At 53.6% G+C, this 16,914-nt stretch overlaps 1 protein-coding gene across 11 annotated transcripts; it reads right to left on the reverse strand.

The window, feature by feature from the left end:
• Window positions 1-145: 145 nt before the first annotated feature.
• TPM3 (tropomyosin 3) lies at window positions 146-16,876 on the reverse strand. 11 transcript variants are annotated; one of them, XM_075525301.1, is made up of 10 exons: window positions 16,547-16,876; window positions 13,005-13,138; window positions 12,048-12,165; window positions 11,726-11,796; window positions 10,850-10,925; window positions 9,746-9,808; window positions 9,517-9,586; window positions 7,620-7,698; window positions 5,642-5,705; window positions 1,958-2,041 (listed from the first exon to the last, which is right to left on the reverse strand). In XM_075525301.1, exons 1-10 carry the CDS (start codon window positions 16,676-16,678, stop codon window positions 1,973-1,975), a joined length of 876 nt encoding a protein of 291 aa, XP_075381416.1. In that variant the 5' UTR covers window positions 16,679-16,876; the 3' UTR covers window positions 1,958-1,972. The 11 variants fall into 11 exon arrangements, with proteins under 11 accessions (XP_075381409.1, XP_075381411.1, XP_075381408.1 ...); XM_075525294.1 differs by lacking the exons at window positions 1,958-2,041; window positions 5,642-5,705; window positions 10,850-10,925 and adding exons at window positions 146-1,323; window positions 10,302-10,377 and having other exon boundaries at window positions 16,547-16,736; XM_075525291.1 differs by lacking the exon at window positions 1,958-2,041 and having other exon boundaries at window positions 5,564-5,705; window positions 16,547-16,875.
• Between the last annotated feature and the right edge of the window lie 38 nt (window positions 16,877-16,914).

A 16,914-nucleotide genomic window follows, 5' to 3' on the forward strand; every position in this document is an offset into this window, starting at 1 on the left:
AAGCAGGCGAGCCTGGCCTTACCTCACCCCCGGTCTCCTCCCTGAGGGATGGGCACAGGCCCCGTTCTTCAGACCCGCCCTCATCCCCCGCAGGCCCAGACTTAGCGGCTCGCACACAGTAAAGCTCTGCAGCCAGACAGCAGCGTGGAGGGATTGGTTTTTATTTCAAAAGACAGTAAGACAATTTTTCAATTTAGTATCAAAACACTTGATAGGGTTCTTTTCTTCAGATTGGCCCCTAAAACTGCTACAACCAAGCAGCATGCTCGAGCACAAGCTAGACGCCGCGAGCTTGACACATCTCCACACTCACGCCTCACAACAACTACACATCAGCAATGCACAGCAAGATGGCTTGTACCTTAAGACACTAAGAGCACTCCTGGCCAGGAGGGAAGGCCTCAGTTCCCTCCCTCAGGGTAGGCAAAAAAACTTCCCCAAGACAACAAGGCTGTTGTACTTAAGCTGTTAAGTGTAACCCAGCAATGAGCGATAAAGCTTGGTGCGTCAGCACTTAGTGAAGGCAAATTCAACCCCTGTGTAGCAACAGGTTAGAGGGGCCGTGGCTTCTCTAAGCCTACCAGGAAAGGAAGCAGCCACCAGTGGGGGGAAGGGAAGGAAAACAACCCCTGTGAAGGTTCAATTGTTCAGATAACAGGCTTGGCTTAAAAAAAAAAAAAAAGTCTCCTTTTGCCCAAGTTGCTTCTCCACAACACAGAGTTACCTTAAAGCTGAGAAACTGAACTGCTCTTTTGGCAAACAGCTCCTGGAAAGGAAGTTTTCCCAACAGGCTTCCATCCCTAGCCCGGCTACTCTGATTCAGTGGCCCACAGCCAGGAACTGTCACACCCTTCTTCCTCCCCTGCCAAAGCAGGGTGGCCCAGAGCTGATTAACAGAAGGTTAATACCAAATTTTAAAGCCAAGAGCTTTGAAGTGTAGCTCACCAGCCTCACGAGTTATTTGGAATGTTTACAATGGTTGCTACAAAAAAAGGTAGTTACAAAATGTGTACATCTCAAACATGCTCCCCAAACATTATTGCATTGTTTATTTCCCTTAATAATGCTGTTTGAAGCTCTGCCCAACCTGATGGCCTTTAACCCTGAGGCAAAGGAGAAGATTTGTGTTTGGTCAAGTTGGCAACAGAAAGTAAACTCTGGTCCCCAAGGGTTAGAGGTCAGCAGTGGCTGGGCTGGCCCCCCCCAGGCATCGTGTGGCGGAGGCAGTGGCAGGGATCCATTACATCTCGTTCAGGTCTAGCAGGGTCTGGTCCAGCATTCTTTGCGTGCAGAGATGCTCCTCTTTGGTGGATTTCAGTTTATCTGGCAGGAAGGAAAAGTCAAGAGTTACCAGTCAGCTTCAGACAACCGAAAAACCTTCGCCGAGGAAAGCTTGCGCTAGCCCCTTCCCAGCACGCTGCCGCAGCAAGTCCTCAGACGGGGGGTGCCTGGCTGGGTGCAGCTAAAAGCTCTGAAGTTACCTGGCTCATTTGTAGCCCTTGCCTCTCGCATTGCCGGTGCTCCCAGGTGGCACGGTCACGATGTACTTTTAGCCAGTGCTCTAGGCAGTGTTTTGCATGCAGGTGCCTCCGACAGTAGCTAGCTTTCCCCAGGGCTTCACCACTTTCAGACAGCAGACCCCCCCGTGGCCCAGCAAGGCACCCAAGAGCAACACGCTTGGAGGTAAAACGCTTAGAAATCACCCCCTGGCGTTACAGCTGTTTGTGCCCCCCTTCCCCCCAGCACAGGAGAGAGATGCCAAGCTGGTCACCAAGACCATAACTACCTAGCAGCAGGGAGCAGACAACCATGCCTCAAGAAAGCAGGGAAGAGGCTGTTTTCAGTGTCGGGCAGGCGGGGAGCAAGTAGGAGCAAGGGTGCTGCAACTCTGCCCGAGACTACAGGCAGCTACACAGTTGATTCTCACATGTTCCTTAAGCCAGGAGGAGAGCTCAGATCAGCAACTAGCGCTCTAGGTAGGCTTTACTCCAAAGGTGAGCCCACCCTTATCACTGAAGAGATCCACACGCTGGGACACTGGCTGTAGAAAGATGTCCTTTAGGTACAGGCAGTTTCTCAAAGCCACTCCCCAACCTCCCCCGGGTCAGAAACCGTGCACGGAGCGAGAAGCAGCCTTCCTAGAGCACTAGCCACTGCAGCATTTAAAGATTCCCTGCAGGCACTCAAGACACAGCTTCATGCTGTAGATTTTGGGACTTGCCTTTTTTTTTAAAAAAAAAAAAAAAGAAATGTCCATGAGCTTTTTGAACCCATTCTGGGGCTCTGCAGCTGCACTGGGGTCAGGCCCCAGGAATGACCACTTCCCCCAAACCTTCTAGGTTAGGACTCAACTATATAGGAACGTACTACAGGTGTGCAGTGTCTTACAGACCACAAGGTCAGTCATTTATTGTTAGAAGCCATCATTCCATGCAGCAGGAAATCCTACAGTCATTCAGCTAACAGTAAATTAAGTCGTAGCACTTGACAGGCATCTTTTAGCAGACATAAGCCTAACTTCACCCCACCCCTCTCTTGGTGGGTGCAACCATTCTGGTTCCATGGAGGAGCCAGGCAGGACCCCCTGGACAAGTGAACAACACTGCTCAAAAAACAGCCAAGTCTGAGGGTTACTTCACCAAGAATAGAGGTTACCTTTATATAAAAAAGCAACTCTTAAATAAATTAGAGGATAAATTCAAGTGCCCCATTAAATAGCAGCAATTGCATAAAATTTGCAAGTCTGCCAGTCTTAAGAATGATCAGATTTCACTGTGGTCCACAGCACTGGTGGTCGCAATAAGCTTGTTTAATGGCATTAGTGGGCCCCCTTCTCAGTCACACAGATCATGCAGCGTTAACTTCAGCTCGTTAGAGAGCAGGCGATTTTTCTCAAGCTGGCTGTACAGGCGCTCTGCAGCAGCAACAGGATTAGGGGAAACAAGAGGAAGAGAGAAAAAGAGAGAAAGGGAAGGTTAGTAGAGTACCAAGATGAGCACATCAAATAAGCTGTCTCCATAACACGTGCCTCTGAGGATCAAGTCTAGCCTAATTACACAGATGAAGCTAGAGAGAACAAAGGTTTGTCTTACTCTAACTTGCATTTCAGCTCAGGAAGATCACAGAGGAAACCAAGTGCGGGCAGAAATGGAAGTGCTGCCAAAGGCTTGCGAAGGCAAAGAAAGGAAGAGGAGGACACCAGAAGAGGAGCCTGCAGGCTGGGCTGGGCTGTACCCAGGTAAGGAGAAATACTTGGGATGTGCTTTAAGCCTGTGGAGCACTTTGCAGAAAGAAGTAGTTCTACCACAGCTGAACCAGAAGCACCTTCCAGAGTGAGCCACACCACATGGCAGTGGGATTGATGGGGTTTTAAACAGTAGAACAGGAACACCAGAAGAACTGAGAATGACAGCATCTCGTACCTGACCTGGAAGACACACCTTTGTGCCACACTAACAACCTACCACATCTAGACAAGGACTGAAGGCAGTATCTGCTTTGGGTACGGGACAGAGGAAGTTCTGGAGCACAGGCTCCTATTTTATGTTTGCCCCAGAACAACTAAATGAGCAGGGCACAAACTGCCACTGCATCTGACAGCCTTCACCTCCCACCCAGTCCTTGTCCTTACAGGGCTCTAGCAGCCATACTAGGTACCACCCCAAGGCTGGTACCAAGCACACATACTCATCAGCAACTCCAGGGAAAGGGAGACCCAGTCTGATCCTCTCCCAGGACAGGGCTGGATGGCCACTGTCCTACCAAGCAGCCTGTCAGCCACAACCAGCCACCGCAGAGAACCAATTCAACATCTATCTCTGCCCATCTACACAGCCAGGGTCCTCCCAGCCTCACAACTCCAATTCCTGCATTTGGGGGAATGCCCGGCAGTGATAAATCCTTATACAGCAGCTTCCAGCCTGGCAGAACTAACCATCACAAACTGAAGCAATACGCAGAGCATGCTGCCTCTGTCTGATGAGTGAGCATAAAGCACAGCAATTCTTGCTGGCCTTAGGCAGCTTCTCAAATCCTTGTACTACAAGGTCCCCAGGAATCTAGTGCACCCTCTGAAGGGAATTCTACACCATTCCTCATTGCTTTCAACCTAGGAATATTTTGCTCTTGAACAAGACACGGCTAGGTAAGATTCAGGACACTGAGTCAAGCTGTTCACATGGAGCAGCCAAAGCACATCCCCCTCTCCAGAGAGTCTCAGCCCAGCCCCTCCAGCGTGACACCTTCACCCAGCTACCCCCAGCACCTACTCTAACTACACCTCACTCTGCAGGACAGAGGGTAGTAATGCTGATTGATTGTCCCTTCTTTAAAGCCACCAAGGGACCAAGCAACAGCCAGAGAAGCCAACAATTTCTGTCTCACTGCAATCTAACTAGAAGTTGAGGGAAGTTGTCGTAAGGGGGACAGGTATACCCCATCCTGGCCTACATCAGAGCCTACCTTGCACATCAACTACTACTGCTGCTAGGGACTCGCTCTCTGACCTCTGTGCTGGCGCTGAGCAGGTAGGCTGTGCGCTCTGATGCCAGTCTCCAGCCCCAGGTGATCAGGGCTGGTCCTGGATCTCCAGAGCAGCAGAGGACAGGAGTGAGCTGTGGTCAGAAGTACCAGTGACTGTAGGCTGGTGCAACAGCTCACAGCCTTCAAGCAAGCATTACTGTTTGTGCACAGGGACCTGATGATCCACCCACATGAGGGAGCAGACTGACTGAAGTAATTAGCATGACCCTTCCTAGACCTCAGGAACAGCTCCTCAACATGGAATGCTTGCCCAGGTCTGCTGGGGCTAGCTCCAGTGTTTGGCCTGCTCCCTTCTCCACCCAGCCCGCAGGGCAGCCTTACCAGCCATCCTTGCAACCTGGGGAGCTCCAGGACCTGTGCCTCCTGGTCAGCTAATCTGCATTTGCAGCACTCCCGAGTCAAGAGCCCAGCTCACAGTAACCAGCCTGCACAAGCCTAGCAATCCAGTCAGACCAGAAGCCTCTCAAAACCTCCCAGGGCAGAAGTTGCATCACCCACCCATCCATCTACCACCCAGCGTGGAGTTCCATCAGGACGAGCAGGGAAAGGGCCTGCCACAGCCCAGCCTTCGATAACATCGCTTGCAACACCACTGTGCAACAGCAGAGCCACAAGCTCCACACAGTGCGAGTCAGTAATAAACCCACAGCCGACAGGACCTCCCCATGAGGAGAGAGGCCATTTCACAAGGGCAGGGTGCCACCTCCCACCTGGTAAGAGCTGGCAACTGAATGCTGGGCTAGAAGCCTCCACACACCCAGACACTTGTGACAGAAGCCCTGCCCCTCCCACAGGATCTAGACCCCCTACTCCAGCTGCAGGTTTGGTTACTGAGGAGTTACAGGTTCTTGCTTTGTGCTTACAGGGCACCGAGTTATTGCCCATACCCCAGGAGAGTCAGACCACCATCTGCCAGAGCTTTCCAGGCTATTACCCTTTGAAATTCCTTGCAGGAATGCTCCCTCCTTCCCCACCCAGACCCGGGAGAGCAGGGATAGCCCTGACACAGAAGACAGTGAGAACAGACTGGGGCAGTTCAGCGTGTCTGGACTATCCTTACTGCTAGTGCCATTTGTGTGGAGAACGGAGTGACACAAACCTGAGGAAACCACGGGAGGTGTCCCATTTCATCAAAACTCTGTTCATGAAGGGCTCTTCGGGCACTGTGGCAGATGAACCAATCCAGAGAGGGAAGAGTATTTGACAAGCCACCATGAGGCAGCACATACAGAGAGGCTGATCAGTGCTTATGATACCAGGGCAACTAGCAACAGCCTCAGACCAGCAGTGACACATGGCAAGTGTTTACAGCCTGCTGCTAGCTGCAGTGCTCAGTGTAAAGCTCCATGCCACGCTCCCAGGAGGATCCCGTCACCCTCAGCCCCTGCACGGGGAGGGGAAGAGTCTGCAAAACACAGATTCCCTGGCTCAGATGACCCCAGCCCTGCTGTGGTGCATTCTCATTCCTGAAGCAAGGGGCCATACATCCCCCCCACAGGCACAGGCAGCACCTCACACCCAACCAGTCCTGTCCAACTGGAAACCAGCCAGAGCTCACTTGATATTTATTAGCTTTCACACCCTGCCAGTGACCTAAGTGACTATCAGGTGTAGTGACTTCCCCCTGCAAGCCAGCATTTGGCAACCGATGCCACTGAACACTACAGAGCAGGCAGGTGTGAGGAGTGTCTTCAGCCAGGCTGAAGCAGGCACAGCTCAAGGACTTCCTGCCACAAACCCCAGCCTCCCATTTGACCCTACAGGGCATGCTGCATGCTGAGGCACCGTTTGCAGAGCTGCAATTCACATCTGTGAGCCAATAAGACACCCAAAGGGAAAAATCCAGCATGTTAATGAAGTCTGTGTATTCCACCGAGGGTGATGAGGGTTACACTGGTTCGAAGGCAACATTGAAACAGTTACTCTAAAGCAGCAAGTGGTCACTAGAAATCCATTTCTCAAAAGCACTACCCATTCCATTGAATTTGTACAAGAATTGTTTTCCTTAAAAAAGGTGACATCATGCTCAAGCAAGAGGCAAGAGAAATACAAAAGGAGCTTTATGGCTCTACACAAGATATGCAGATGAGAACAACATACTCCCAGCTACACCCAGACATTGAAAGGGCAGCCCCTCAGAGCACAGCAGTGTCTGGCACATCGGTCAAACAGAGGGAGCTTTGTTTAGGAGCAAGTGCAGCATAACTGGGGGGCTGCTGCTGCTGCAGTCAAGCTTCAGTGTCTTTACAGCACTCGTTCCCAGGGCTGCCCTGTGCACAGTAACTGGAAAAAGGTACTGGAATTCAGAGCGAGATGACGAGAGCATGAATGCAGGGTGCAGATGCAGAACAAGCCACCAAGCAGAGAGGCAAATCCAAAGTGGAGTTTGGAATCGCAAGACTTATCTGTGTGAGACAGAAGGAGACACTAATTTTAAGAGAAGCTTAAGTGTTTGTGCACAGCAAACTTTGCTTAGGGAGCTCTCGGACGCTAGCATTAAGGCTCTTCCTCTGCAGTGCAAGTACCTGGCCTCTCCTTGGTTAGTGGTGAGGACCGTGCGGAGCAGCTGTTAGCAGAACCCACCGCAAATCTGAACAGAAAGCTGAGTAGCAAAGTTGCAGAAACATACGAGTTCAGCTACTTCCACAGATCAGTTCACGATCCAGCCCACCTCAAGCCTGTTAGGGCAATTCCTAAGGAATCCACTTGACTGTTATCCACAGCCTCTTTCAGGAGGAATCCCGAGACCATGGCCCAGTGGCTCCAGCAGGCAACTAAGCCACATTACCTTAGGAAGCCTTTCCCAGTGGGACTGGGAATTGCAGTCAGAGAGTTCAAGTCAGAACCCTTTCAGGCCAGCACAGCACTTAGTGTTACACATGCAGATCACAAGGACCTAGAGTTAGAGTACAGCATGCTGCAGGGAAGCCTCCACAATCCTCGAGGCAGAGATCTGTAGAAGTAACCTAGACACAGTGCCATTGATTCTCCAACTATGAAAATCACAGCAAACCAAGCAAGCTCTGGCGGTCTAGCCTGCTGAAGCGAGAGGCGAACACCAGCCAGCTCATATTTACATGGAAGTCATGTCATTCAGGGCGTGGTCCAGTTCCTCACTAATTGCTTTGTACTTCAGTTTCTGGGCATAGAGCTCATCTAGAAGAGGTTTAGGAGGAGAACAAAAGGGAAACAATGAGGGAAGGCAGAGGAGTTCTTCCAACACCCTGGGGCAGGAAAAGCAGTATGGGATTCATGAACAGAAGAAAATGAAGTTAGATGTGGAGCCATCGTGACTCCATATTAGTTCCCGACAATGAACGCAAGGGTTCCAACAGCCTGAGGACAGTCTGACCAGCAAGTGCCTTCCAGGATTACAAGCCAGCTCTAAGGGGAGCAGAGCCAAGAACTCAAACCACATCAGCTTGCGAGAACAAGCTGCCCAGCTAGGTCAGCAAGAACCACTGACAGGAGGAGTAGCAGGGAAGGGCAACTCCATCCACTTAGGGAGAAGCTTGCTACACCTAAGGAAGGCACAGATCAATTGCGGTGCTGTGTTCTCACCTTCAGTCTCAATACAAAAACCGGCTTGGGAGAAGTCAGTCACGTAATAGTCCTGGGCATGAGAGGGAATTCCCATTCTGTAGTACTCAGCTAGGCAGGGTGAGCTGAACAGACAGGCCACACCTGTGTTCTCCATCAGATAATGGAACAGACAGGCAGATCACCCGCCTTCGGGGAGCAGGCAGTCCTGAAACTCATACTGATGCACTCCTTGAGCACTGTGCAGAGCTGGCACAGACTTCTCCCAGCTCTGGCTGCCTAGGCTACAGTACAGCTGGTAATGTTGTTAACGGCTTCACAGAGCCCAGAGAACTTTGTCAGTTGTCATAAACTAGGTCACTTCAGCAGCAAGGCTGGAGACCAGAGCCAACTCTCGATCAACGTGTTTCAAGGGGAGCATGCAGGGATTTGGAGGAGTTTTTGCAGTTCCAAATAAAAGCTTGCCCTGGATCATGAGGTGGCTCAGATTGCTGCTTGGCTGCGGTTCTGGAACAGCTCAGCTGACACCATTGCTATTTCTAGATAAAAAAACCTCCTGAGTGACTCCAGACGATAGGATGTGGCTTTGAATCTCCAAGACCTGGCACTAAAAGACCACAAAGGCACATGCTCTGGTTGAGGCAGGAGGCCTGTAAGAGTTTTGGTTTACCAGCACCACCACTCCAGCCACAGCTATCCACGGAAGAATCTGGCCACAGCCCCAGATTTAAGGGAGGCAGTTGGAACCTTCTCCTTCCACGGCTTGGGGAAAGGTAGGATTCTGCAATGGCAGGCCTCAGGAGTGCTCCTGAAGTACTGTGAAACCAGGAAAGGAACCCATCCTTGGCACAGGTTGACCACCACACTGCATGGATGGGGCTTCTGGTGATTTAATCTTGAACCAGGACAGACACTGGGGAGTCCGAGTCTTCATGGGGGCTGTTTCAAGACTCACTGACTACTGCGGTTGACTTGCAGCAACACTGTCTGCAGCAGCCAGCCATGTGCGTGAGATTCTGCACACAAGTATGTTATTGTAACCAATTCCTGTGGAGTTCAGGCATTTTTTTCCTATGCCACTCCTTAAATCGGCTTAAGCTGGAGCACAGGAATCCAGTTACATTCCTGAGGACATCACAACCAAGATAGACCAGCCGCGCTATCTGTCACTATCAGTCAGATACGGCAAGGTGGTTGGATCAAGAGCTTGATATCTGCCACAGCATAGCAAGGGAACTGTTTTCAGAGTAGATACACAGGGCATGACTCTTGAGCCCAGAGGCACCAAGCCTCACCTTGGAGGCCGAGTTAGGTCATGCTCCAAGCATTGGGGAGCAGAGCAGTGTCTCCACTCTCCAGCTATCTGCGAGACAGCCTTCCTCAGCTCCCTACTCATCACCACATATTCTTTGGCTTCCCATCCCCAGAATGTACCTTCCAAATCATCAATGGTCTTCTCCAGCTTGGCTACAGACCGTTCAGCAAATTCAGCACGGGTCTCCGCCTGCCAGACAGAAGCGAGCCACTTAGTACAACAGCTTTGGGATAGAGAGGACTACAGAGGCATCAGCCTCAGGACATGAAGTCTCTCACCCTCCACATCTCTCCCCAGTCAAGCGGAGGCCAGCTCACCCAGCTGGGCCATCCTGACACGGTCACTCACCTCTTTGAGTTTATCAGTCAGAATCTTGATCTCTTCTTCATATTTATCCTCTTTTTGAGAGTACTGTGGAAAAGGAGAGGAGTCAGCAATCAGCAGCCCTCAGCAGCACCGGGTACCTCCCGCTCCAGAGAGCCCACAGCTACAGAGGGAGACTTGAAGTCCTCACTGCAGTGCACATGCCCACAGAAACTTCCAACTGGGAGTTTTTCACATCCCTAACCTAGTCCAACAGAACTGGGTCAGGCAGCAAGTCCCACATCATGCACGCAACACAAACTTGGGCGGAGAAAAACTCTCATCCCAGCAGCATAAACATCTTGGCTGATCGAGTCTGCCGCAAGGCAGGGAAGGGCGGCCAAACTTCCCGCACTCCCAGCTTCTACAGTCAACATTAGCCCTGCACTGAAATCCGTTAGCTGTCCCAGGAGAGCAAGCACAGCTCTCCTTGCTTGCTTAAGGCTGCAGTTGTGTCATTTCCATCCCAGTGGGTGCTCTGCTGTCACACACCCTCCTAGCAAAACAGAAATGTTTCTGGCCCTTGGACAAGCAGCCCTACCTTCTCAGCCTGAGCCTCAAGAGACTTGAGATTGTTGGTGACATTCTTCAGCTCTTCTTCCAGCTCAGAACATTTACTGTGGGGTTTCATAAAGAAAGGGGAGAAAAAAAGGAAAAGAAGTGGGAGGGAAAGACAGGAGAGACAAGAAGTGAATCCACGTGCAGGGAAGACAATCTGCGATCAGACTGGATGGGACCCTGCTTTGAGGCACTTGTGCGGAAAGCAAGTTCCCTTCCTGCCTCCAAGTTCATATTTTAAGTATTCTGCCAGCACACGCGCAGGGCACTGAGCTGAGCAGCAGAGATGTGGACAGATTTCGGCCAGACCTGGAGTCTTCAAGTAGAAACTGCATGTTTAGTTTGCTGTAAGGAGGGAAGCTCTTCTGATGGACAGACGGACAGCCACCACCACTCAGACAGGAATATTTATGGGCAGAGAGGACAGAACATTCCAGGAGAGAGAAAGATGCAGTTAAGCTGAGGGAAGGAGCGTAGCAAGAAGACCACAAGAGTTCCAGTTTAATGGTTCGAGAAGGGAAAGGTTAGTACCTTTTCTTCGGCAACAGACAGACACTTCAAGTGCTGGTCCATCACTCTGATCTGCTCCTGCAGCTCCCGGCAACGACTGTTAGTGACGGTCACACGATGGCACAAGCCAGGTGGGGGCAAGGGTCAAAAGGAGCACCAATAACACAATACCGCAGAGCATAAAGGGGGTAGGGGAAAAACACAAAAGAGTCATGGTCATGACATGCATGTCTGGGCAGGAAGCACAGTGCTACTGCTGCGTACGCACTAACTTTGTTAGACAAGGCCCAGAGTACAGAAAGGCCCTGACCAGCTCCTCAAGGATCAGCTAAAGCATCCAGACATGTGAAAGGAGCCCAAACACCACAATTTGTGTGTCTGCTCCAAGCAGAGGAAGTCCAGCTTGCTGCTCAGCAGTGCAGAAGCCTGTAGTGGTTACTGCAAATATTTTAAGAGGCCAGAGACCAACCTCAGCCACAGTTCTGCCCTGGGACATCCCGCATGCCACCTCAGCTCCCGGCCTGGGAGGCCTCTGCCGCTTTAGGACAAGTGCTGTGCACTCACGTGCCCCGTAGCAACACGTAAGGATCTCGTGACCATACGTACAAAGCAGCGCTGGTGAATAGCGAGTGGAGAAGGATTCTCTGGCCTCGCTAACTAGGGAGTCCCTCCATGCAAAGGGGCAGAACATCTCCACTACAAGGCAAATCACATCATGGCAAACACCACGTCCTCAGTGGACCTAATCCTGTTCCGAGCAGGAGAGTGCTTCCAACTCTTTCATTTGAGGATCTAAACCCACCCTGTGCTTCAGGCCTTGTGTGACAAGGTTAGAAATGCTGTGTTAGTTCTCATGCAAAGGTAGACATGCCAGTTACATGCGAGCAGATTACTCACGACTCTGCAAGCTCAGCTCTCTCTTCAGTACGCTCCAGATCTCCTTCTATGATCACCAGTTTCCGAGCAACCTGGAAGGGAGAATCAGAGTTAAGAGGAAGGAAGATGATTTTGTACTTGTAGCTCTGTGCAAAGCAGTAAAGGGAAACGCCTACAGGAGTCATTGGAGCTGCCAGAGTCTTTTGGCTAAGGGGAACACTGATATAGCTCTGCTGAGAGCCAGGCTCTCCCCCCAGGTTTGCTGAGGAAAGCCCTGTCAGCAGGAAGAGGAGCCGCCTCTCCTGGCCAGGGCCAACTGCACTAGAGCATCCAAGGGTCTCACCTCCTCGTACTTCCTGTCCGCCTCCTCTGCAATGTGCTTGGCTTCCTTGAGCTGGATCTCCTGCAGTTCCATCTTCTCCTCATCCTTCAGAGCTCTGTTTTCAATGACTTTCATGCCTCTGCCCAAAAGAAAGCACAGGGAGGGGAGATGTATAAAACAATCCTGTACAAGCCAGCAGTGTAATGAGTTTCAGAGCATTAACGTGCTCCCCCGGGACCATGTTGCTTCCTTATGAGCCACAACACCTCCGAGTGCAGAGGGTAGCACAGGAAGGCAGACACTGCTGGGCTGATGCAAATACAGCAACCTCGATTGCTCAGAATTAACTGTTCCTTGGAGCGTTACTCCAGCAGCTCATTGGGCTCCTTGACCAAAGGAAATGTGGTGCTGCTGAGAAGAACAAGCCAAGCTGTCTTAGGGACTCCACATAGCTGAGCCAAGCACTTTCCAGGCTGGAATGCAGGAAGAGCCAAGTCCATCTTTATGGCAGGACATCAGCTGGGTCAGGCTGCTCACTACAGCGTGTGCACCGAAGACACACATCAGCCAACTGGAAGTGGACCGCTCCCCTATGAATCACACTGCCAGGTCAGGGTACATCTGCCAGAAGGGAGGATGCTGGCAGAGGCAGCGGGAAGAGAGGCTTCCCCACCAGCAGCCACCTTTACAAGTCAACAGTGTCCCAGAATCCACTTATTTCTCCTCCCTTGAAGACAGGGATGCATGGCAGTACACAGCACTTACTCACTCCTTAGCCTCAGGTTCCAAGATACTCACTGAAGGCCAACAGCATTGTTTTAGTTGCTCTGCATAAGCAGGCACCGACTCCCACATCCAGCTTTGATGTGGTATCTACTTCCCACCCTCCAGGAAGCCCAAGAGGTTGATGGCACTGGGCCCTCGGTCAGGAACACGTCTGAGATGTTTGACCGAGTGAGAGCAGCAGCCCTTGCTCACCTTTCACTTTCATCTGCAGCCTTCTCTGCCTCTTCCAGCTTCTGCAGAGCTGTGGCAAGGCGCTCCTGGGCTCGGTCTAACTCCTCCTCTACCAGCTGGATACGGCGATTCAAAGATGCCACTTCTGCCTCAGCCTAGAGGGAGCAGATGAGGGTGACTCAGTCTGTAGCAGGTTTAGCAGTTAGTGTGGGGCTGCTGAGCTCTGCCTTCAGGTCAGCAGCAGCACATGGGAAGCCAAAACAAAGCCAGGGTGCTTTATCCACTTTTACAGAGGCTGCGCTCCCATATGCTTGCATACAGGTTAAGCTTTGCAACATTTCACACACACGCACTTTGTCCATGCAGCAGTCATCCTGCAGGTTTCTCGCCTGTCAGCTTGAGCTGACGTGACAGTTTAAGCCATAAACACTAAGTAGATGACTTACGCTAATGGGTCTTCTCCACAGCTGCTGTAATCCTGCCAGGCCATCAATCACAGTCCTATTTATCCACCACACCAGAGCTCTGTGACAGCTACCATGTAGCACTCATGTGATCTGGACATGAGCATTGCTTGAAACAAGCCCTCTCATCAGCAACGTGAGAAAGATTAACAGCTTCAGGTTGAGAGGTCTGCCAAGCTGCATCAGGGCACTGGCAGGCCAGACTTTCTACAGCACTGCCTCGACTTGGGGCAGCAGCAGGGCTCAGCCGATCACTGTAGTGCCCACAACCCCAGCAGCTCAAGCCCCAGAGAGCCAGCTGTGCTCTAAGGCTTCCTTCCTCTCAGCGATTCACTAATAACCCAGAGAAAGAGCAAAAGCCTCAATCCAGTCTTGAGACAGGTTGAGGCGGCTGTTCCCCAGCAACAGCCACATGCAGACAGCCACCTCAGTTCAGTCGTACATGCCAGGAGCCGGTGAAATTGCCGAGAGCCTGCAGGCGCCACACATTTGCCAGAAGCGTGACCACAAAAGTGACCAAGGCTTTAATGAATCGGCAGAGATCAGAAGCCATCGCACCTCCCCAGCCAGGCCTGTTACAGCAGCACTATCAACCACGAGGCGTCTGCTTACAGCCCAGCCTGCATCAACCCCGACCAGAGCCTGGGGGGAAGCCTAGGCACCTCAGGGACACTAACAGCCCACCTGAGCCACCCCAGGGGAACCCAGAATCCTGCTCTCCAGCAGGATTACTGTGCTGGTACAAAGATGGACAGGGCTGCAGCCATTTCAGGGCAGCACTGTGATCGTCTACAGATACCTGTGCACAGGCACATGCCAGGCATATATGAAATACCCCAGCTACTTGTAACAAAGCAGCCTGCAAGGACATGCTGCTTCTAACCCATGCCCAAGGAGGGAGGAGCAGAGCAATGAAAGAAGCCAGTGTTAGAGCAGGGCCCGACACAAATCACGTTCAGTTCCCGGGAGAGGCTGTCCGAGCTCTTCCCCCGGGCTGGCAGCAAGGCGCTCGGCACCCCCCCGCAGCATGTTTCAAGACCAGGTTTGTGAGAACACAAGTTGAAGAGGAGCTCCCATGCCAGCATGCCCTGCTCTTCACCAGGGAAGCCCGCCAACACTTTGATGCTCAAACAAGGCAGCGCTGCAGCAGGCTGCCCCAGAGCCAGCCCCACCAGCACGTTCCTCCGGAGGAGGAAGTGGTCTGCTCAAAGAGGAACAATACGATACGTTAAACAGAACTGCGAAGGAGACTGCTTGACACACATCTTTTGCCTAGTAAAGAGGCAATGAGCTGTCAAGGTGGAGAGCCTCCTCCTTCTCCCAGGGGATGGAGACACACCAGCACAGCAGGCCTCAGTTTCCTGACCCCCTGAACCACATCATTTATCCCTGACTTCCTGCAGGCAGCACTTAACCCACCCAAAAAAACACACCCTTGCTTTTAAGGAACTACCTCTCCCTCCCTCTGCAGAAGGGTCCTTACACCTCCCTTTCTGCTTCTCTTCACTGAATACAGCTGAAGCTGTCAGGCTTCCCCAGGGCACGGGGGTGACACTTCCAGGCAGCTCTGCTGCCAAGCAGCACATTCCCGTTACTCTGTGCTTCCTTCAGGAAGGCAGCCCTGAGTCAGGGAACTACCGGGAGCCCTGCAAGCCAAGGGCAGAGCTAGCCTCGGCCTTCGAAGCTCACCATCGCTTCCACAGGCCAGGCCACAGAAATCTAACAGGGACATTCCACAGGACCCAAGGGCCAGGCCACAGGGCTAGTTACAAGACACCACTACACTGGGAACACTGGTTCTCTCCCCTGTAGCGAGGCTCCAGCAAGCTGGGAGAAACACGCACGTTCCCATGACAACGCCGCTATTGCAAGAGAATTCCTTATGTGGCTGCAAAGAAAGAGCCCAGCTGAGGTCTGGGAGTGGCCTCGTCCCACTGCGCGGCAGAAGCTTCTGCCATCAGCCTCAGTAGCAAAGCCCAATCGGTCCCACAGCAGCAGCACCACGCCGCTCGTCAGACATCAGACTTGGGCACTGGGGATGGAAAAGCCTCAGCTTCACCTTTTGAACAGAATCAGCAGCAAAGTCACTGCGCAAATTGGTAGAGAGTCACGCTCAGATCCGAGCCAGTCACCCACGAGGACCTGCCCTGTGTCACCGCATCCACTGTCCCCAGGACGACGCCAGCCTCCCCTGCCTGACAGGGCTGCCAGAGTGGGCGCTCGCCAGTTCAGATTCTGCCGTGGCTGCTCCATCCTTCCCTCCAAACGATCCCAGCCCAGTCCCTGCCTTCCCCCAACACGCTCCCACGAGGCTGCCGGTCTTGGAGGCAGCGGAGATCCCCGCACAGGATGCAGAACTTGGGAGTTTTCCACTCAGCTCCTGCACTGGCAGCATCACGAGTGACATCACTTCCATTTTATCAGCACATGCCAAGGCTACTCACACCTTTGTGCTTGCAATACTGGGCCACACAAGATGGCCGGGTTCCTCCCCTTCCTCTCCAGCAGCTCGGAGCGAGCAGGTGGCCAGGGAACCCGGCCGGGGACCGGGCACCCTCCCCCGCGCCTCCCCAACAGCCTCGGGTCCCCCCACCAGCCGCCTTCAGCTCCAGCCTGGCTCGGGAGACCGGTAACGATGACAGATCCGCCAGTTCCCTCCAGCTCCAGTCCCTCCTCAGCACCGGCCGAGGCATCACGGTTGGGGTCCAGGGGACCCCAGCGACAGCCGCCGCCGCCACGGGACACACGGCGGGGACGCTCGCAGGGAAGGGACCCCCCGGCCCCAGCCGACACCACGGCGAGCGGCGCAGAGCCCGGGTCGCCTCGAGCTGAGGTCGCGCAGGAACGCAGACACCCGGGCCGGGATCCCGCAGATGCTCCCGCAAGCCCCGGACCCCGCGGCGCTGCCCGGACCCGGCTCGAAGCGGCCCCCGGCACCGCCACGCCCGCGGAAGCGCCGCCCGCCCCGGCTCCATCCCCCGCTAAACCCCCCCACCCCCACCCCAGCGGTCGGCAGGGCCGGCTGCGGGGTACCCCCTCCCCAGGGACCGGCGGCGGAGCCGACCCACACCGCGGCCCGGCCCGGGGCACCGGCGGTACCTGCTCGCGGTTGCGGCGCTCGGCCTCCACCTCCCGCTGCAGGCGGTCGGCCCGCTCCTCGGCGTCGTCCGCCTGCTGCTGCAGCACCTGGATCTTGCGCTTCACCGCCTCGATGGTGGTGGCCCCCGCCATCCTCCCAGCCCGTCCCGTCCCGTCCCGCCGCTCCGCTCCGCGCCGCGCCGGCCCCGCCCTGAAATACCGGAACCCACCGCCCCGGCTCCACCGCCCGGGAAGTGACGTCACTTCCGCGCCCCGTCCGCCCCGTCCGCGTTGCCGTGGAAACCGGGCGCAGCCGCCCGGCTCCGCGGCGGCGGGGCCTGGGGACACCGCGACGGCCCAGGCGGGAGCGGGAACACCGGGTCCTGCCC

This window comes from Mycteria americana, chromosome 25 (assembly GCF_035582795.1).
Source record: "Mycteria americana isolate JAX WOST 10 ecotype Jacksonville Zoo and Gardens chromosome 25, USCA_MyAme_1.0, whole genome shotgun sequence".
Classification (NCBI taxonomy): domain Eukaryota; kingdom Metazoa; phylum Chordata; class Aves; order Ciconiiformes; family Ciconiidae; genus Mycteria; species Mycteria americana.